The sequence below is a fragment of the Sorex fumeus genome, unplaced genomic scaffold, assembly GCF_029834395.1.
Source record: "Sorex fumeus unplaced genomic scaffold, SorFum_2.1 ptg000063l, whole genome shotgun sequence".
In the NCBI taxonomy this organism is placed as follows: domain Eukaryota; kingdom Metazoa; phylum Chordata; class Mammalia; order Eulipotyphla; family Soricidae; genus Sorex; species Sorex fumeus.
The window spans coordinates 77,241,524-77,262,480 of record NW_026606120.1 but is presented as its reverse complement, the minus strand read 5'-3'; the positions used below and the strand labels follow the sequence as shown (position 1 = coordinate 77,262,480).

Sequence of the window (20,957 nt, the reverse complement as noted above, 5' to 3'; positions counted from 1 at the left end):
GTGGGGAGCAAGGGAGGGAGCCTTGCTTTAAAAAAAGGCTTTTATCTCTCTGCTCAACTCACCTTGGCCACTTGTTCACAGGGAGATGCCTGGCATGGGTCAGGGCTGGTGGTCAACAACAAGCACTACAGGGCACAGACACTCATGTCCTGGCAGCCCCACGAGGCAGCTGTGAAGCTGCTCCTAAAGTCCATTTTTCTGCATGGTGTGTAAAGTCATTCTCACCACCAATTTCCCTGGGGAGCCGGCTGGAGTGAGGAATTGCACTTTGCAGGAAAGGAAAGTCAGTTCTAACCTGGCACAGGCATTCCGGGCCCATTGCCTTTCCCTCATGTAAAACAATTTCAGGAAGAGGAGAAATGGTGAAACGAGAGAGTTTTTATTTATTTTTTTGCTTTTTGGGTCACACCCAGCGATGCTCGGGGTAACTTCTGGTTTTGCACTCAGGAATTACTCCTGGTGGTGCTTGGGGGACCATATGGGATGCTGGGGATTGAACCCAGGTCAGCCGCGTGCAAGGCAAACGCCCTACCCGCTGTACTATTGCTCCGGCCCCCAAGAGAGTTTTTAACTGAATGAAACTAAGAAAGAAGTGAGCTGGGGAGGAGGAAAGGAAATGCCTGTTCAAGAGAGAACTGGAGCTTGAAAGACTGGTAAACAAGCAAGCAAGCAAAGAGACAGAAAGATATATATCCAAAGGAGAACACCAGCTTGAAGAGCAAGCACTAAATGGCTCTGGGGAGCAGGTTCTACACTGTTTCTCCAACACGTTTCCCCCCCACCCCCACCGGAGTTTTGTAGGTACAAATCTGGGTATTTTCACAGGGAAAGCTTTGCACTGTTGATAGTTTTTTTTTTTTAAATAATCCCCTAGATTAGATTCTTCTGTAGGTTCTCCTTTTCTGGGGTTCACCCTTTTCTGGGTGATGCCTCGGTTTCTCCTCTCCAAAGGGCTCAGGAATATCTCAAAGGGATGTGGTCTTCAAGCTTTGGGCTATTCAGTGCTAAGTAGTCTCTTCTTTTTTTTTATTTTATTTTTTTGCTTTTTGGGTCACTCCCGGCAATGCACAGGGGTTATTCCTGGCTCTGCACTCAGGAATTACTTCTGGCGGCGCTCAGGGGATCATATGGGATGCTGGGAATCGAACTCAGGTTAGCGGTGTGCAAGGCAAACGCCCTACCCGCTGTGCTACTGCTCCAGCCCCTAAGTAGTCTCTTCTTAAATTATATATATTACCACCCCCTGACCTATCTGTCTGCAACAATATTATGGTATAGCAACAAATCGCACAGCCTTTTCATGGCCTTTATAACACATAGATCAAATCTTTGCTAGTTGGGCAAATACAGACAAGCGCCTGACAGTACAACTAGCTGCAGCGAACGCTCTGCGCGCAGAAGGCTGGGTTAGATCCCTGGCACTGCATGGGAGCATTGCCAGGAGCAACCCCCAGCTGGGTGTGGGTTCCCTTCAGCCCCCCCCCCCAAAAAAAGAAAGTTTCCCTTTCATCTGTAAAATGTAAAATGAGGACATTGAGGGCTAACTCAAAGGATTGTACAGCAGCTTAAAAACCAGGCGCAGGCGCAGGTTTAATGGCCCAAGGTCACAAAATGGGGTAAGAGACAACCGTGGGATTCTGATTCCAGCTTAGCTACTTGCCGAGCTCGGGTTCTTTCCCACCGCCGCTCGGTAAGCAAGCAGGCATAATCATCCCGAGCTCCCTTAAGGGCTCCGATTCCCCACACGACACAGTTCATTCTAAAAGAGTGCGTTCATTCATTCAACTTTTGGGTCAAGGTGTGCCCGGGACGCAGACTGGCAGCTTCCTCCTCCTGGCCCTTCTCCTTGCACGCCGGTCACGCAGGAGCTGGACGTCTCACGCACACTTACAGCCAAGGCACCGGGGCCCGAGGCGAGCGGCGCCGCACACGCACGGCGCGAGGGGGCTCTCGGCGCTCCCCGCCCCGCCCCGCCCCGCCCCGCCCCGCCGCCGCCGCCGCCGCCGCCGCCGCCGCCGCCCCCGCGGCTCCCGCCCCGCCCGGCGCCAGGCCCCGCCCCGCGCGTGACGTCAGCACGCGGCGTGCGTCGCGGCGCGGCGCTCACTGGGGGCCCGGCTTTCGCCCGCTGCTGCCGCCGCCGCCGCCGGCCGCGGCTGCTCTCCCAAGATGGCGGCTCCTCCGGGCGAGTACTTCAGCGTCGGGAGCCAGGTGTCGTGCCGGACGTGCCAGGAGCAGCGGCTGCAGGGCGAGGTGGTAGCCTTCGACTACCAGTCCAAGATGCTGGCTCTGAGTATCCTTGGCCGCGCGGGGCCCGAGGCCCGGCCGGCGTGCGTGTGCGGGGGTGGGGGGGTGGGGGACGGCCGCGGCGGCTGGGGCCCGCGCCGGGCCTAGGGGCGACCGGCGACCGCGGCGCCGGGGCGCATGCGCACGGCCCCGCACTCCCCTCCCCCCCCCCCGCCGCTCCCTCGGGCCGCTGGGGCGGGGGGGGGGGATCCGGTCGCTCCCACCCTGCCCCCGGTGGGCGCGGGGCCCCGAGCTGGAGGCGGCGGGTGGAGGGACGGCTTGACACGCGACCGGCCTCGGCCAGGCGGCGGGGGTGGGGGCCGCTCGGGGAGGAGGAGGGGGCTCGTGGAGGTGGAGGCGGGGGGGCCGGTGGATTGGAGCCCGGATGGAAGGGGGGCGGGTCGGATGTGAGGAGGGGGCGTGGAGGGTCCGCGGCCGCCCGACCCGGGTGACTGCTGAGGGGGCTGGGTCCCCGGGAGGGTTCGGTGCGGCGATGACCGCGAGCAACTGCGGGGTGGGGGGTGGTGGGGGGGAGTAGGGGGCTGGGGGTCCCCTGTTGCGGGGTGAGCGCGCATGGTGCCCTGGGCTTGGCGGGTGCCGAACTGTAGACTTCGTCAGCCCTCTGGGGATTGCAGGTCTGTGTAAGCGCATTCATTGGGGACCTGGACCTCCAGCTTTCAGGGGCTGCTTTATGGTGCTGTGGGTTACAGGTGCTAGAGTCCTCCAGGGCCCAACCCAGGAGACCAGCCTGGACTGTGGTCACCCCCCACCCCTTAGGCAAGTGGCAGGGGTCCACTAAGGTCTCTGGCTGCTCTGGGTTGTCTTGGGGTAGAAATGATTTCTCTACCCCTCCTGGGAACTTAACCTGGAAAGCAAAGCACTACCTGGGTTTATTGAATGTGCTGCCCCTTCCCCTTATATTTGAGCTCATGGTGGGTTTTTTTGGAATTTTTTTCCTGGAGAAATAATCCTTTATGGCATCTCCCAAAAGGAACTTGCCTACCCAGTCTGCTTTCTTTGAATGACAAGTTTTTTTTTAATTCCCTTAACCACTTGTAGATTTTTAGCTGAAAAAGCTGTCCTGAAAGTAATTATAGCAAGAACAGAGCTTTCATTTTTTTTTTTTTCTTTTTGTTGTACTGTGCACTAGAATTCAAACCTGAACCAAATAAGACCACCTACTGTTGTGGCTTTATTGGAAGGATTTGGGGAGGAGCGATCACTCTGGTGGCACGGAACAGACCATATGGTTTACTTACGGATTGAACCCAGGTTAGATGGTGCAAGGCGAACTTGCACTTGCTGTACTCTCTCTGCAGCCCCAGGTAGTTTTTGCAGGAATTTTTAAGCAGCATATAGTAGCTGCTGACCAACGATTAGAGATTGAATGGATGGAAGGACTGGGTCTCTTTGAATTTCATTTTCAGTGCTATATTTTTCTTCTCTGCAAAATGGGAAAGCTCAAATCTGAGAAAGTGGACCGAGCGCTCTAAAGATGCTGTTTGGAGTCTGAGATCCAGAACAGAAAGGATAGTCTCCTGTGTGGTTTAGAGGTGTAAGGCACACAGTCTACCGGGACACGGCATCTGCTTCTCCGTGAAGCGAGCCAGGAGGTGACAGACCCTTGCGCAGTTTCCAGGGTTGGATTAGGCTTGGCGTTGGGCAGCTTGAGTTCTGGTGTGGGAGTGGGAGGAAGGCTGGAGGCAGGCATTCCCTGAGGAACCCTGCGATTCCTGTGTGAGGCCTGGGCCCGTACTTGGGGCCCACTTTACACAAGCCCTGTGTGTGAATTGGCTTTCTCTATGCCCTTTGGGATCTGACAGGGCCTCTACTTGCCTCTAGTTTCCTTCACTTTATTTTCTTACCAGAATGTCCCTCATCCAGTGGAAAGCCCAACCACGCAGACATCTTGCTCATAAACTTACAATATGTTTCAGAAGTGGAAATTATTAATGACCGAACAGAAACCCCTCCTCCCCTAGCTTCACTCAATCTCAGTAAGGTAAGTATTGGGAGGAATTGGTGGGGGCATTGAGTCTCATTAGTTCCTCCTGATACGGAGTAGGGTGGGAGCAGGCGAGAAAAAATATTCTTTATGATACACACATCGTCCATTGTTTTTCCTTTTTTTGGTGGGGTGGGGAGAGCACACCCGGTGATGCTCCGGGGTTACTCCTGGCTGTGCACTGAGAAATTACTCTTGGCAGTGTTCGGGGGACTGTATGGAACGCTGGGGACTGAACCCTTTGCAAGGCACACTCCTGCCTACTGTCCTATCACTCCAGCCCCATGTTTTCTTTGTTTCTTTGACTTAAAATTGCTTATTCTAATCACTTAATAAACGTGACATTTCAGTTTTTCTCTTTATTCCTGGATTTCTTTAGGAGATTTTAGGATGTGTCCTCATAACTGAAGAGAAAAAAGAGATTGCTTTTGTCTTTGGTTAAAACGCAATTTTTTTGGTGATTTTTAAAAGTTGAAGTTCATGTATGAGCTGGTGTTGATGGGGTTGAATTGAGCATCGGGGTTTGCCCGGGGCCCTCCTGCAGTAGTCCTGCTGCTGTGCACACATGTATGCTTCCTGGTGATGATTCTGGAATAGTTCTCAGGTTCCCAGAGGGATTCCTGACCTACAAAAATTGGAAAATCTCACTACCTTGGTTCATTTTTGCCTTGGTTTTTGCATCTTGAACTCTTTAACAATTGTCTAGTATGTTTTAGTCTTAGATACGCAAGTTAATCTCTGGGAATTCCCAGGTGCCTTTTTGTGTTTTGTTTTGGACCATACCTGGTGGAGTTCAGGGAGGACCAGGGGGTGCTGGGATCAAACCCTGGGCTCCTGCATGAAGAACATGTGCTCAGCCTCTTCAGCTCTCTCTGACCCCCCCAGATAGCTTTTTTCTTTATTGTGTAGTTCAGTCGGTCAAAGTTCATATTGATCAGTGATAGCAATACCCTAAGTCTTTCCTGTTCCTAGCTTCTTTCTAGGACGACTGGAGCCATCATACTCACTTTAACCGTCCCTCTGCTGAGAAGTCTCTGCTCACCCAGACTAGAGTCATTTACCCCCTAATTCTCAGCGCGCTTTCCTCCTGCAGAGCTAAGGTGGCACAGCATTTCAAGTCCACTTTGAGACATATGTGAGAGTAAAGAGGAGGGGGTGCGTTTCTCTATACTGAGACAGAGATAGATCAGTGTGTCCTGGATAAAGGTGGGTCCTAAGGGTACTGTCATCTTTTTTGAAATTAAAGTATGTTTATATAGGCACGTGTGTATATGTCACTAGTTTGCTGTTCTTGCTCACCAAACTATTCTGTGAATGTGGGGACCATATCATTTTCGCTTATAACTGATGACACCATGCCTTACACGGAGTAGTTAATAAATTAGACCTTTGATTTTTGTAGCAGCTGCCTGCCTTGCCTTCAGTTTTCTTGATTCGGCGTGGTGGAACTTTTTCCCTTGTAATGACATACATGCTTTTAGCTCTCTTGGGAACATGGTATGTTAGCTACACTTCAGCAAAACTGAAGACCGCTAAAACAGTAGTGTGTAGCTGAGGTGAACAACCTGGTCAGCTCAGATCTGGAGTCCCTTCAGGGAAATGCCTCCGGTTGTCAGTGATAGCTAAGGATAGATTTGAAAGGGTCTTGGGTCTTGTATTAAAGGTTACTGGATACAGAATGTTCCATTCTTAGAAATCTGTAGAGTTTCGTTTTCTGGGGCACACCTGGTGGTGTTCAGGGCCAACTCCGAGCTCGATGCGTCAGGGGAGTGTGTGGTGCAGGGATTGAACCCAGGCCTCCTGTGTGTAAAGTGTGAGCTTGTTTATAGTTTGTTGAGCTACCTCCCCAGCCTGAAACTGGGTGGCTTTGAAAACGTGACTTAGTCAGATACCTCTTTTTTTTTTTTTTTTAGGTCACACCAAGCAATGCACAGGGAATTCTCCTGGCTTTGCACTCAGAAATTACTACTGGCGGTGCTCAGGGAACCATGTGGGATGCTGGGAATCAAAGAACCCGGGTTGGCCATGTGCAGGGCAAACGCCCTACCCGCTATTCTATCTCTCCAGCCCCAAGTCAGATACCTCTCGCTAGCCTATTTGGATGGTCTTTGATATGACCTGATAAGATTTTGGAGGATTTTTAATTTTTGGGGGGAGGGGCACATCTGGCAGCACTCAGCTTACCCCTGGCTCTGTGCTCAAGGATCACTCCTGTCAGGTTCAGAGGGCCATATGAGGTGTCAGTGATCAAAGCCAGGTTGGCCATGTGCAAGGCCAGCCCCCTTCCCAGTGTACTATTGCTCCGGCCCCATGCTGAAGAGATCCTGAAGAATCAGGTGGACGATTTATTTCTAGCTTACTGAGAGAAACAGACACTAAATTATCCATTGGTGTACACGAAATAGCTACTTGTAGTGAATGGTAGAGGAAGGATCTGAAAAAGGGAGGATTTTCTCAGATTAAAGTGACACTAAGTTTTGGGACCAGCAAGTGCCATCCTTCCCAGAGCGGGCTGGAGGAGTGTGGGCGCAGCTGCGGAGTCAGAGCTGTTGAGCAATTCCCTCGGATTTGCAGGTCAAGTAACTTGGTTATTTTGCCAATTATCTTTCCCTTTTGGGATTTGATTTCTGCAGGCGATTTTAGTAGTTTATTAGCCTCGTTGTAAACTGGTTGTTTACTCGCTGTCTTAAGAAAGCAGGAAAAAATAATAGTTTGGGGAATACCAGAAACCTTGACTTTTCTCACTTTGCGGTTTACTTGCCAAGTCTTGTAAAAGGTTTGCTAAAAAGAAGAGTCAGAAACTGAAAACTAAAATTAGGTTGGAAGGCTATCTTTGGGTTTTATTTATTCATTCTTCCATTTGTAGAGAAGTTTTATGAGTAAGCTATATTGGCTTTCTCTTGAAGCTAACCTTTGAGAAGGCTTTGGGATTTCTCCGTGGATTCAGTTAGAATTAGAAGAGCCTGCTGGGCTATTCCTGAAAATATTCTGGGCATCTGTTGATATGTCGCTTGATTTTTATGTCGGTTTTGATTGTTTGGGGGTCAAATGTGGCAGTGCTCAGGGCTCTTTTGCTTTGTTGGTGCCCAGGTACCATGTGGTGTCAGGGATCAGATCACAGCCTCCTACATGCAAAGCATGTGGTATCTGTGCAGGCTTTGAGCTCTCCCTCACCCCACATGTGGCTTGAAAGGGTTTTAAAATTTATCTCGTGGAATCAGATTCTGTACTGGGGTTAAGGCACGAGCCTTGTGCATGGCTGGCCCAGGTGTGATCCCTTACACTTCATCTGGTCGCCTGAACTGCCAGCGGTGAGCCTTGAGCACTGCCTGGTATGGCTCCAAATCTTCCCCTCCTCAAAAAAAAAATTATTTTCTCTTAAGACCATGACTATAGACAGTAGTAGTTTTCTGGTTTTTTTTTTTTTAGTGATGCTGGATAGTTTTTATTAAACGAGACCTATTTAGAAAGATGTGAGGGGAGAGAGAGGAAGAGACAGGAAATACCTGATCAAGAGAGAACCGGTAGTAGTTTTTGTTTTGTTTTTGGGTCACACACCTGAGATGTTTATGGGTTATTCCTGACGATGCACTCAAGAATCACCCCTGGCGGTGCTCCGGGTACCATATGGGATGCTGGGGATTGAACCCAGGTAGGCCCACATGCAAGGCAAGCCCCTCCCTACTCGCTGTACTATCTCTGGCTGAGCCAGCAGTAGGGCCACACCCAATGGTGCTGGGGTAGGAAGGCAGCCCTGGGGCTATTTTCTGAGATATGGGCATGAGGGTTTGGTCCTCAGGGCCTGTGGGTTTGGTGCCCAGGCCTTGTGGGTTTGGTCCACTAGAGGCCATCAGGGCCACACCCTACAGTGCCAGGGGAGTCAAACTCAGGGCCTTGCTTGTGCAAGACTTGTGCTCTGCTGCTCAAGATCTGTTTTGAGCCAGGACTTACTGACATTTTCTAAGATGGGGATTATTTAAGCATGTGAAAGGACATTCAGCAAAGTTCTCTGCGATTCTTGGAAGAAAACTGTTGAGTCTTGTGGTCTAGGGGCCTTCCAAAAGAGAGGTGCCATCAAATGTGGACTCTTCTTGCTAGCCTAGGAAGTGCTCTGTTTAATTAAACCTGTTGACATCAATATACTTGTTTACTTTGACCCAGCAGGAAATGAAAGAGAAGGAATTTTATAGTTAATTTTTGATTTGTATGGGTTATTTTGATGCTGGAGTTTGAACCAGGTCCTTTTATATGCCAATTATGTGCTCTGCCAGTGAGGTACAGACATCCCTGGCCCTGAGAAGGCATTTTTATTTCTTGGGCGCCCACATCTGGTGATATTTTGATGGCCACACCTGGTGATGCTGGGGATTGAACCTGGGGCTCATGAATTTGTGCTTCAGCCCTTAGAGCAATATTCCTCATTTGAGAAGCATTTTATTTATTTTTTTTTTTGTTTTTGGGCCATACCTGGGTGTGCTCTGGGCTTATCTGTCCAGCCTTCATGAGAAGCTTTTTGTTATTTTTTAGATTATAATTTTGGTTTTTGGGCCACACCCAGCAGTGCTCAGGGTTTATTCCTGACTACATGACTACATTCAGGAATCACTCCTGTCAAGGCTCAGGGGACCATATGGGGTTTGGACGAACCTGGGTTGGCCATATGCAAGTTGAGTGTCCTGTCCAACTCTTTCCAGTCCCCTAAGAAAGGAAGTACTTTATTCCAATTTATTCCAATTCAACTGAAGAAAGTATGAATTAGATGAACCTATTTTGCTTTTGATTGGTAGTTTATTGTGGGTTAGGGTTAAAAAGTTCTATCTGCACAGTAGGATGTAAGAGGAATCCTCGGAGAGGATAATGGGGCCGTGTAAGGTAGAAAATAACTTCATATTCTCCATTGTAACATTGTACTCTGCTAAAGTGTTCTGAATTTCCTGGCTGTAAGACGTAAGCATTTAGTTCATGTTTTTATGTGTATAGTGCCAGGAAATCAGGTGCTGTACCACTGAACTACATTCCTGGCCCTCAACACCAGAGTATTTAAATCAGACTTCAGAAGCACAGGAAAGCTGACCCTAAATAAAATGCAGGTTACTCACCCTGTGGTTTATTAGCTGTTGTCCTAAGGAAATCTTAAATATTGCTTGAGGGTGAGAGCCTGGGAGGTGCAGGGAGGCACAGGATTGCCTGAAATTCGTTGTGTGCTGAGGATGAAGATTGCCCATGGGTTAGTAGTTCTCAGAAGAGGATTTGGGGTATGTTAGTAATAACAACGCTCTGTTATTTGTAGCTCTTATTAAATTTAATAAATTTTAGTAAGTTAATTACATTATTTACCAATAATCTATTTTGCACAGGCTATAAGCCTCACTGGGGACTGTGCCTTAGATTTTTCTAGTGCTTTATAGATAACAAGGAACTTGGGCATGTCTCTTTGCATATGCTGGGCAGTGCTGTAAGACCTTTAGAATGTATGTTTCACACACTAAACAGGCTTACAGGGCCAGAGAGTTAGCTTGATAGCTTTAAAGTTCAGTCTCTGCCACTGCATGTTTCCCCAAAGCATTGCCAGGAGCTACCCTGAAGCTAGGAGTAGCCCCTTGAGCAGGGCTGGATGTGACCCAAAAACCAAAAATATAGAGTTGGCAGTCTGTTAATTGTTCTATGTTATATGGCTAATATGGTGAGAATTAGCATATTTACATGCCATATTCTGAAGTAGCAATAGAACATTCACTGTCACTGTCTTCCCAGTGTTCATCGATTTGCTCGAGTGGGCCCAGTAACGTCTCCATTGTGACAGTTGTTACTGTGTTTGGGGAGCTTGCCAGGCTTTGCCATGCGGGCGAGATACTCTAGGTCGCTTGCCGGACTCCAAGAGGGGTGGAGGAATTGAACTCAGGTCAGCCATGTTGGCAGTGTGCAAGGCAAACGACCTACCCGTTGTACTATCACTCCAGCCCAGCAATAGAACATTAATCCTAACAATTCGTATGTTCTTGATTTCATTACCATTTATTTTTTGTTTTTTTTTTTTACTTTTTGGGTCACACCAAACAGTACTCAGGGGTTACTCCTGTCTCTGCACTCAGGAATTACTCCTAGAAGTGCTCTGGGGACCATATGGGATGCTGGGGATTGAACCTGGGTCAGCCACATACAAGGCAAATGCCCTCCCCACTGTACTATCACTCCAGCCCCTATTATTTATTTTATTTTGTAGTTTGGGGCCTACTTCCTGCTGTGCTCTGGGCTTACTCCTGGCGGGCTCAGGAGATCATTGAGGATACTGGAATTGAGCCAGGTAGCTTCATGTAAGGCAAGCCCCCTACTGTCATTGCCGTCTTATAGAAGAGTAAACTGAGTCAGAAGTGACCAGTCTTTAGCCTAAGGACGTACAGCTAATGATCAGAGTTAAGATCTGAGCTCAGGCCTGATTTTTTTAAATTTTCCCCCCCCCCGACACAGGTATTGCACCCCAGGCCTCACGAATACAAACAAGCCTTTGAACTGCATTCCCTGCCTAATCTGATGTATTTTGAGGGTAGAGGGGTTCCCTAGTGGTACTAGGAGGTCAAGGTGACCCCACTGGGCATTCTAGGCCAACTTCGCGGATGCGATGTTTCTGGGGCCCTGGGATACCTGGGTGACCCAGGTGATACTTGGGGATCATGCGGCCCTGAGAATCAGAGATGGATCAGATACCTGTTAGGCATGTGTCCTCACTCCCGGCCTCTCAGGTCTCATTCTTAGGTGGCAGAGTTCTATGATTTTTCTATGTGCATAATCCAAAGAGCTTACAGAATGGCCGGAGCAACAGTACAGTGGGTAGAGCGTTTGCCTTGCACGTGGCAGACCTGGGTTCAATCCCTGGCATCCCATATGGTTCCCCTAGCACCACCAGGAGTAATTTGAATGCAGAGCCAGGAGTAACTCCTGAGCATCATTGGGTGTTACCCAAAAAGCAAAAACAAAACAAAACAAAAAACAAAGAGCTTGTAGAGTAATTGGGTGAAATGGTTATCTGAATATCTATGACTATAAATGCCTAAAAGAGAAGAATCGCTGTTGGGTGATCAAAAGCAGTGTGGTCCTCTCAGAACTGAGGAATCAGACTGGTCTTTAAATTCACATCTCCTGGGGCCGGAGAGATAGCACAGCGGGTAGGGTGTTTGCCTTGCATGCGGCCGACCTGGGTTTGATTCCCAGCATCCTATATGGTCCCCCGAGCACCACCAGGAGTAATTCCTGAGTGCATGAGCCAGGAGTAACCCCTGAGCAAAGCAAAGCCGGGTGTGACCCAAAAAGCACAATAAATAAATAAAAAATTCACATCTGCACCTCTTAATCTTTTAGGTATATTTACTCATTGTAAGAATGAGATATTAGTATCTCAGAGTGTTATGAGATTAGGTCAAACATCTAGTTTTATCCTCTGTGAGCTTGGTATAATGAACCAATGTTTCTCTCACTATGGAATAGGAGCAGAATGGAGGCAGGAACATAGTGTGACGAGGTGGAGGACTTTGAGGAACATTGACTTGATTTCCTTTGTCAGTCTTCCTGACATTGGACTGATTGGCAGATACCAGAATTTGCCAGCCCAAGACTGGGGGAAATAAAAATTATACTGTTTTACCAGTAATAACGCCATAGTGTAAGCAGTTTCAGTGGGGTGGGGAGCCGCAGAGGGCAGGAGAGCACACTTACCAATCCTTGAGGCTTGGGTCCAGAGAGGTAGTACTTCGACACAGCTAACCTGGGTGCATTCCCCAGCACCACACATGGTCCCCTGAGCCCTCCAGAAGAAATCCTTGAGCACAAAGCCAGGAATAAACCCTGAGCACCCTTGGGTGTGGCCAGAAGCCCAAACCCAGAACACCTTCAAAGCATGTACTCTGGTCCTTTGAAACACCTCCTTAGGTCCTCAAAAGACACTCTCAAGGCATCTTGTTAATGACCAGAGTCAACTTAAATTGATCTTTTTGCCGGTAGGGGCACAGCATACCAGCAGTGCTTATGACGGACTCCTGGGCTTTGTGTTCAGGGATCTCTACTGGCAGGGGACCATTTTGCCTTTTTTTTTTTCTTTTTTTTTTGGTGGGGCTATCATACCCACTGATGCTCAGGGCTTACTCCTGGCTCTGTGCTCAGTAGTCACTCCTGGCATTGCTCGGGGACCCATATGGAATGCTAGGGATTGAATCCAGATCAGCTGCGTGCAAGGCAAACACCCTACCCGCTGTACTATCGCTCTGGTCAAGGGGACCATTTTTGGTGTTGGAAACAGCTGTGTTCAAGACAAAGGTGTCTTAACCTTTGTATTGTCTCTTTTTAGCCTCAACTTGACTTTTTTTCTTTTTTGACATTTTGGGTCACACCAAGAGATGCTCAGGGGTTACTCCTGGCTCTGCACTCAGGAATTACTCCTGGGGGTGCTCAGGGAACCATATGGGATGCTGGGAATGGAAGTTTCATCAGCAAGGCAAATGCCCTACCTGCTGTGCTATCCCTCCGGCCCCTCAACTTGACTTTTAAGTTTATTGTTATCAGGCCTAGTTATGTGAACACTGACCAGCCTACTGTTGGCTAGAGAAATCACAGGAAGTAGGATTTTCTCCATGCTTTCCACTTCTGAGACTGAGCAGACTAAGGTAAAGGTAAAGGTAAAGGCCCTCCCGTTGATCGTCGATTTGCTCGAGCGGGCCCAGTAACGTCTCCATTGGAGACTTTGTTGTTACTGTGTCTGGCATATCGAATACTCTCGGTAGCTTGCCGGGCTCTCCGAGAGGGGCGGAGGAATCGAACTTGGGTCGGCCATGTTGGCCGCTTGTAAGGCGAACGCCCTACCCGCTGTGTTATTGCTCTGGCTGGAGCAGATTAACATACTTTTTTTTTTTTTTTTTGCATAAATGCATCGAATGAAATGTCTCATTAAAGTTCCAATTTGGAAAGGACTAGAAGAGGTATTTGTGTGTGTGGTCCCGGGGAGAGAGGAAAAGGAACAGAGCATGGAAACTTGGAATCTGTAGCTAAGGCATCTTACTTTCTTTACCCGACTGCTGAATGATCTGTAAACCACTTTTACCCATTTATTAATCATTTATTCCATGTTTGTAAAGTGTGATTGATCACATAGAGTCAATAAGAACAGATTCACAGTCAGCCCCAGAGTTGGAGAGGAAATGAATGACTCTTAAAAATGATTTTCGGGGCTTGGAATGGTAGTCCAGTGGTTAGAGGATTTGCCTTGCACCCAACTGACGGAGGTTCAATCCACGGCCCCCTATATGGTCCCCTGAGGCCTACAGGAGTGGTCTCAGTGCAGAGCCAGGACTAAGTCGTGGGTACCACTGAGGGTGGCTCCAAAAACCAAGAAGGAAAGAAAATTCTTCGTAAGGCAGACAAGCTTGTAGTGGGTAGAGCAGGTAAATACCTGTCAAATAACCAACTTCGGTTCAACCCCAGTTCCCCATGTGGTTCCCCGAATTCCACCTGGAGTGATCTCTGGATGCAGAGCCAGCAGTAAGGCCCAAGCAGGCCAGGTGTAACACCGCTCCTCACCCTAGGGAAAAAAAAGTAGTCTTCAGATGGCCAGAGAGATGGTACAGAGCTTAAGGTGCTTGTCCTGCATGCAAACATGGGTTTGATCCCTGGCATCATATAGAGTTCCCCAAGGCCTTCTAGTACAGAGCCAAGAGTTAGCCCTGAACACTGCAGTGTGACTTCCCAACTCCCTCCCCACATTCCCCCACCAAAATAATGGTATTTACAGATTGTTTAGAGATTGTTTTGGGGGTGGAATGACCTGGTAAGACAGAAAATGCAGGTCAAAAGTTGATCTATCTTTTCTTTCTTTAGTAAGTTGATTTTCAAAGGAAACTAACATCAGTACCAGGGAGATACTTTGATGACCAAGCACATGCCTAGTATGTGGGGGGCTCTGATTCTGGCACAGGGGACAAGTGTAACCCGCAGAGCTGGGAGTGACCTTGGGCCCACCCTTAACCCTCTACACTGTTGGGTATGGTCCGGTTGAAGAGAATAAACCACTATCAGGGCTTACCTTTGTGTGATGAAAGTAACTGGGGCAAGAATTGACTAGTATTTCAAAGATAGATTTAGCATAATCTTTTATTTTTGTTTTGCAGCCACACCCAGTGGTGTTGGGGACTTTCTCCTGGCCCTTCACTCAGGGATCACTCCTGGTGGGGCCTGGGGCACCTCAGGTGGTGCTGAAAGTCAAACCAGGTTGAAGGTGGCAAGGCAAGCACCCCTGCCTGCTATACTTTCTTGCCTGCCCCCCAATATTTAGCATAATCTTGCCTTTCAGTGGCTTGAGGTTTAGTTTCCCAAGTTGAAGTACATTCCTGAGATAGTTTATAGAGATACAGCCTATGTTCATCGATCCATTCTGTAGCCAGCTTCTTGCCCATGTTTTGATCCTAATGTTAATGTGTTGGGTATAGAATTATCACCAAGTGAATTGGATGGCGTATTCTCAGCTTGGTTAGGGACTTGCATTTTGGTCGGGTATAGGTGTTTGTATAGCGTGTAAATGTGGGAATGGAAATACCTACTTGTCTAAGAGCAAGATTCTTTTGTCCTTGTTTTGCTTTGGTTTTCGGGCCACACATAGCAGTGCTCAGGATTTACTCTTCACTCTGTGATTGGGGATCATTCCTGGCAGTACGTGGGGGACTAAATGTGCTGAGGATCAAACCAGGATTTTCTGCTAAGTTTTGACTCGCAGAAACTGACTTACTGAGTTGCTTTATTAGGATAAAGGCCAGGTATCAGGTTCGAGATCAAGTTTTGCTCCAAGCAGAGAGCTGTTTTCTTACAGAAGGATGGGGAAGATGCGGGTGGGATGAAAAGGAAGAGTCTTACCATTGCTTAGTGACCAGTACTGTAGCACTGTAGCACTTTCCTCCCGTTGTTCATTGATTTGCTCAAGCAGGCCCACCATCTCCATTGTGATACTTGTTGTTACTTTGTTTGGCGTATTGAATACATCTCAGGGCTAGGTAGCTTGCTGGGCTCTCTAGAGGGGCAGAGGAATCAAATGCGGGTCTGCCCGGTTGGCAGATACTGTAAGGCAAATGTCCTACCCGCTGTGCTGTCGCTCTAGCCCTTAGTGACCAGAGGACTCATGAAATGGTGTCACATCAGGTCAAAGAGGTAGGGTGATCGCCATTTTAAAAAGACTGTAGGTGGGGCTGGAGAGATACAGTACAGCGCTGGGCTCTTGTCTTAAGGATCTCATGTTTAGGCCAGGGAGATTGCTTAATGCACTGAACATTTGGTTTGTATGCAGGAGTCCGAGTTTGTTTGATCCCTGGCGCTGTAAGGAATGATCTCCACCCGGGAGCAGTGCGTGGAATAACCTTGAGCCAGAAAAATAGCCTCTCCCTCCCTGGCTGCACCCCAGTCTCCGGCCCGAAACAAGACAAAGAAACCGGGAGGTGGTCAGGGAGAGTATCCTTTAGCTAAGTGGTCACAGTCTGCAGGATCAAGTGTGATCTGCAAGTGTGATCACAGGGCTGTGAGTGTACAAGGGGAAACCTGAGAGCAACTCTCCTAGGCTTGGTTTTCCATCTGTGCACTCTCCCACCTACCCAGCTTGGTAGCAAAAAGTCATATTTCTTGTAAATAAATGGGCCTGGTTAGTAAAATCTAAAACAGGGAGCTGGCTAAATTGGGTCCATAGGTCATAGAGGAGTGAATAATTTAGGGACAATTTCTTAGTTGAAAAAGTGGAGTATTGGTGAAAAATGAGTACTGGTGAAGGGAAAGGTGTTTGATCATTTTATGACCGAGACTTAAACCTGAACGCTTAGTAACTTTTCCCACAGTGATTCAATAAATAAATATAAAAAAAAAAATTAAGGTGGAGTTCATGCCCAATTCAATCAGCTAATTAGAGGCTGAATAAATAGCAGTACTCTTACAAAAAAAGAAAAAGTGGAGTAGATTCTTTCTGTTTGGGGGGCCACACCTAGCAATGCTCAGTGGCTACTCCCTGCTCACGGCTCACAGGTCATAGCCAGCAGCACTCCGGGGACATGTGTTTGTTGGGGTCTAACCCAGGCTTCTTGGATGCAGAACTTGTGCTTCAGCACTTTGAGCTGTTTCCTGGGCCCATGGGATAGGGTTTTAAAGAATAACTGGTAATTAGATTGGGGCGGGGGACTTTAAATGGTGATTTGTGAAGTAGCAAATATCCAATTTGTTCTTCTCTGTAGTTTAGAAACTGGTAACTTTCTGAACTACAGTGAGCTAAACTGGAATTTGTTTATTCTGGGAGGGTACTAGTGTATGTTTCAGTATTGGTATTGGTCTTTTGCTTTTTTTTTTTTTTGGCTTCACCTGGTGGTGCTGGGACTAAATCTTGGCTCTGCGCTAGGAATCGTTCGTGGCTGTGCTTGGGAGATAACATGGGGCATCAGGGATTGTACCTGGCTTGGCTGTGTGCAAGGCAAATAAATACTCAGCCCCCTGAACTACCTCTGGCCCCTTCGTTTTTATCTTATGGAACTGCCAACAGTAGCTGGGCCCCATGTGAAATCACTTACCTTGCTTAGGGTTGTGGAGCTAGTGAGTGGTAAACAGGAATTTTAGCCATATTCTCTCTTGTGGAGCTAAGGGGTTGACTCTTTTGTTTTATTAATTTTTCTTTCTTTCAGTGGTGCTTGGGGGAGGGAGGATACTCCTGGCACTTATTAGGGACCATGTTAGGTATGGAGAGTTAAATCTAGGCATGAGCTTAGCTATTGAACTATCTCTCTGGCATGACTCCTGTTCTCAAGCGTTGCTGAATCTGCTCCTTTCAGTGCCCAGGAGACAGAGAATGTGGTGCTTTCACTTATAGTGAACGTGCGGCCTCCCAACTTTTTCCGTTCCCACTATGGAAGAGACCCTCTGTGTAGGTCTCCTGTTGTGTTTTAGGGCCACACCGGTGGTGCTCAGGGTTTACTCCTGACTCAGCTTGGGGATCATTCCTAGCAGTGCTCAGGGGACCATATGGCATGCTCGGAATTGAAACCTGTGGCATGCGCCCTACCTGCTGTCCTGTCTCTCTGTCCCTTGTCACAACAGCGTCTCTAACAGCTCTCAGAGAAACCAGAAGGGATAGAGCTCCTGAACTCATCATCTAAAGGAAGGTCAGACCATGAATTTTGGTTTGGGGGTCACACCTAGGGATACTGGGGGCTGCTTCCTGTTCTGTGTCCATTGGTCACTCCCAGCAGGATTTGGAGACCATGCACAGTGTTGGAGATTAAATCTGGGCCTCTTGCATGAATGCATTTTCCCAAATCATATGCAGTTTTTTCAGAACCAACCTGTGAGCTACCTCTCTGTTTAAAATACTGTTCGAAGGATGCCAACAGCTCACATTTGTGCTGTCCTTTAAGCTCACCTCGTGCTTTCACTCACATTAGTTCTGTAATCCTCAGGGCATTGAGGTGGCTAATTTGAGCTCACACTCTTCAGAGATAGGTTGGCCGATCCAGTTTCAGCTTCGCTCCCAGCCAGCTTTCCCTCTAGCACTGCCCAGCCTGGAGTGTTTACAGCAGTGTTTCTTTCACCAGCTTCACACCAAGAGATTGTCTGTTGGTGTTCAGGAGGCCTGGTTGCTTGTATGCTGTACCTGTGAATAGCGTGGAGTGACAATTACAAATAATAAGCAAAGGCTGTTGGCTCTACTGAGAAGTCATTTTAACTAGTTAATAGATGAAAGGTGAACTTTTCCTGTATCACTGTACTGACTAAAGGCCAACCTGTATGATAGTATAGTTTTGCTGTTTATCTTTTGTGCTTTTATTTCTGGAGACCACACTTGCTGGACATCAAACCCTTGATCCCCTGAGCTATCTTCCTGGTCTCACTGCAGTGCTGTGTTTTAACAATCTTGTCAAAACCTAGTCAGAGAGTTGTTGCTGTGTCTTCTGGGCCATCATCTTCTTGTTTCAGGATTGTTGTGGGTTCCCCCCCCCCCAAGTTTCTGAGCCACACCTTGCATGCTCACTCAGGTATTACTCCTTGTGCTATGGGAGGTCACTTCTGGCAGTGTTTGTCACCATATACTGACAGGGATTGAACTCAGTGTGTTTTTTTTCCCCTTGGCTTTTTTGGATTATACACCCAGTGATGCTCAGGGGTTACTCCTGACTCTATACTCAGGAGTTACTCCTGGCGGTGCTCAGGGGACCATTTGGGATGCTGGAAATCGAACCTGGGTTGGCTGCGTGCAAGGCAAATGCCCTACCCTCTGTGCTATAGCTCCAGCCCCTGAACCCAGTTCTGCATGCAAACTACACACTAAGAACATTGAGCTATCTCTCCAGCATTTTTTTTTTGTTACTTGTTGATGCTTTCTTGGTTTTTGGACTACACTAGCTGTGCATAGAGGCTATTCTAGGCTCTTCTATCATAAAAGGGGGAAAATCATCCTCTGTGGGCTCTATATTGTTCCGGGGATTTGCACTGGGGTCGGCCACATGCAGGGCAAGTGCCTTAACCTCTGTACTATTTCTCCAGCTCTGTTTGGATTTTTAAATGGTGCCAGAACCTGTGATCATTGTAGCAAAAAATCTTGAATCTTGAAGTGTTTGGGGGCTACTTTTGGCTCTGTGCTCAGGGAGGGAGGACACCATGTGGTACCGAGGCCCAAATCTGGGCCATCCTCATGCAAAGCATGTGCTCCAGCGCTTTGCTCCAGCTCCCTTGACCCATCTCTCCAGCCTTGAATCTCTTAAAGGTGTTAGTGGTGGCATGCAGAGCAATCAAGATTTGCGCTGAGCAGTCTCTTTGTGACACAACAGAAAGGATTTTTTTTCCCGCCAGTTCTGGGAATTGAATCTAGGGCCACCCAGATGTGAAAGACGTGATTTACACAGCACTGAGCCACAAGCAGCCTGGCCCTTGATTCTGCCCTGTTTCTTATAGTTCAAAGCACTTAGCAGACCCTGACAATCCAGTGCAGGAAACTTGGATGATCATGTAGCCTTGGCATATCAAAAATTGTTGGGTTCCAGGAACCGGAGAGAAAGTGCAGCAGGCAGGGTGCTTGCCTTGCAGGATCCCTGACATCCCATAGGGTCCCCCGAACACCCCCAGGTAAAATTCCTGAGTACAGAGCCAGTAGTAACTGAGTTTTTCCTGGGGTGGCCAAAAAAAAAAAAACTGAGAAAGAGAAAAGAGAAAGCGGAGAGAAAAAAGAGGGACCCTTCCCTAGAAGGCAGACAACAGTGGTGTTCTTTATTGAGGGACATCCCTGAAAGTGACAGAAATGCAGCAGACCTGGAATTTGCTTTCTGGCACCAAGTGGTCCCTGAGACCAAACTGCTGGGTGAGGTACCCCCCAAAATAAATTCTTTGTTGGAGGGGCCATACTCAGTGGTGCTGGAGAGCTACTCCTGGTGTGATGGGGATTGTTTCTGGTATGATGATGATGATGTGGGGGGGGGGGGACATGCAGTGCTGGGGACCAAACTTGGGGCTTCCGCCTGCAAAAGTGTGCACTCCAGCCTTTTGAGCCATCTCCTGATTTAGACATTTTTGTTGGTGGTGTTCTTTGCATTCAGATTTATGTATTTCAACAATAACTTAGACTGACTTTTTCCCTCATAGGTTAAACTTTTGAGTGTAGTGCCAGGTCAAGAGCCTAAGTTGTGGTCCAGAGAGATAGTAACATGGAGCCTCCCTTGCTTGCAGCTGACCCAACTTTGATCTCTGGCACCAGAGTCCCTCGAGCACACCAGGATTAAGTCCTGAAGCGTTTCAAGGGCCACACAGTTCTGGAGCCAGACTGGTTCAGATCCATTGTTTTCCACTTGTGGCTTGGTAAACTTGGACAGTTGGACCTAAAGCTTTCCAATGTTCCAAGCAGGAATAATTTTTAGCTTTTGATTCATGAAGTTATCACATTGTGGTTCAGATTCGTCTTATATACCTCCCACGCCTCACCCACACACAGAGGGGTTCAGTTCCCAACACCACATGACCTCCTGAGCATTGCTGCCACAGTCCTGGTGACCCCGGTGATCCCAGGCACCTCAGGATATCAACAGCTCTCACATGGAACTAGCAATTCAGTTGAAAGAAAAGTGCTAGGAGTGGACCCAGGGTACCCCTGAGCACTGCTGGGGATGTGACTCACAAGATAGAGTGCATCTTTGGCATATCTGAGGGCTCAGGTTTGATTCCTCTTACTGCATGTCAAACCAGAAGACCCAAGCACTAAACCATCAGGTCTGCACACATAGGTATATATTACATATATGTGTATGTATGCAGTTGTTTAATATACCTGAAATCTGTAGCTTGGTTTCCGCTGTGGAATATGCTCACACAGGAGCAACTAGCTCTTATTTTAGAGTATACGAAGTGTGCAGACAGGCCTCATGGCTGTATGGCTGGACCGTTGACCTGAGTCAGTGTTTTGATTTATCACTGTATGCTCCAGGACATGACTTTATGTGGAGTACTGTGTTCCGAGTCTCCAGATACCGAGATTCTGTAAAGAACAGAACTAGAAACAGAGACAGGAGCTTGCTTCCAGGCAACAGGAAGACTCGGGGATCTTAATAGTAGAAGAAAAGTTTTTCGTTTTATTTTTGTCCCATTTGGCAGTGCTTTCGGGTGTTAGTCGTGGCTCTGCAGTCGG

General features: G+C 48.0%; 1 protein-coding gene across 1 annotated transcript in view; it reads left to right on the top strand.

Moving 5' to 3' along the window:
• The first annotated feature begins 2,091 nt into the window (after positions 1-2,091).
• LSM12 (LSM12 homolog) overlaps positions 2,092-20,957 on the top strand; it is a 31,171-nt gene continuing 12,305 nt past the window's right edge. The window contains exons 1-2 of the mRNA XM_056127103.1: positions 2,092-2,290; positions 4,152-4,285. Of these exons, the coding sequence (XP_055983078.1) occupies positions 2,167-2,290; positions 4,152-4,285 (258 nt within the window). The 5' untranslated portion in view covers positions 2,092-2,166. The remainder of the gene's footprint in view (positions 2,291-4,151; positions 4,286-20,957) is intronic.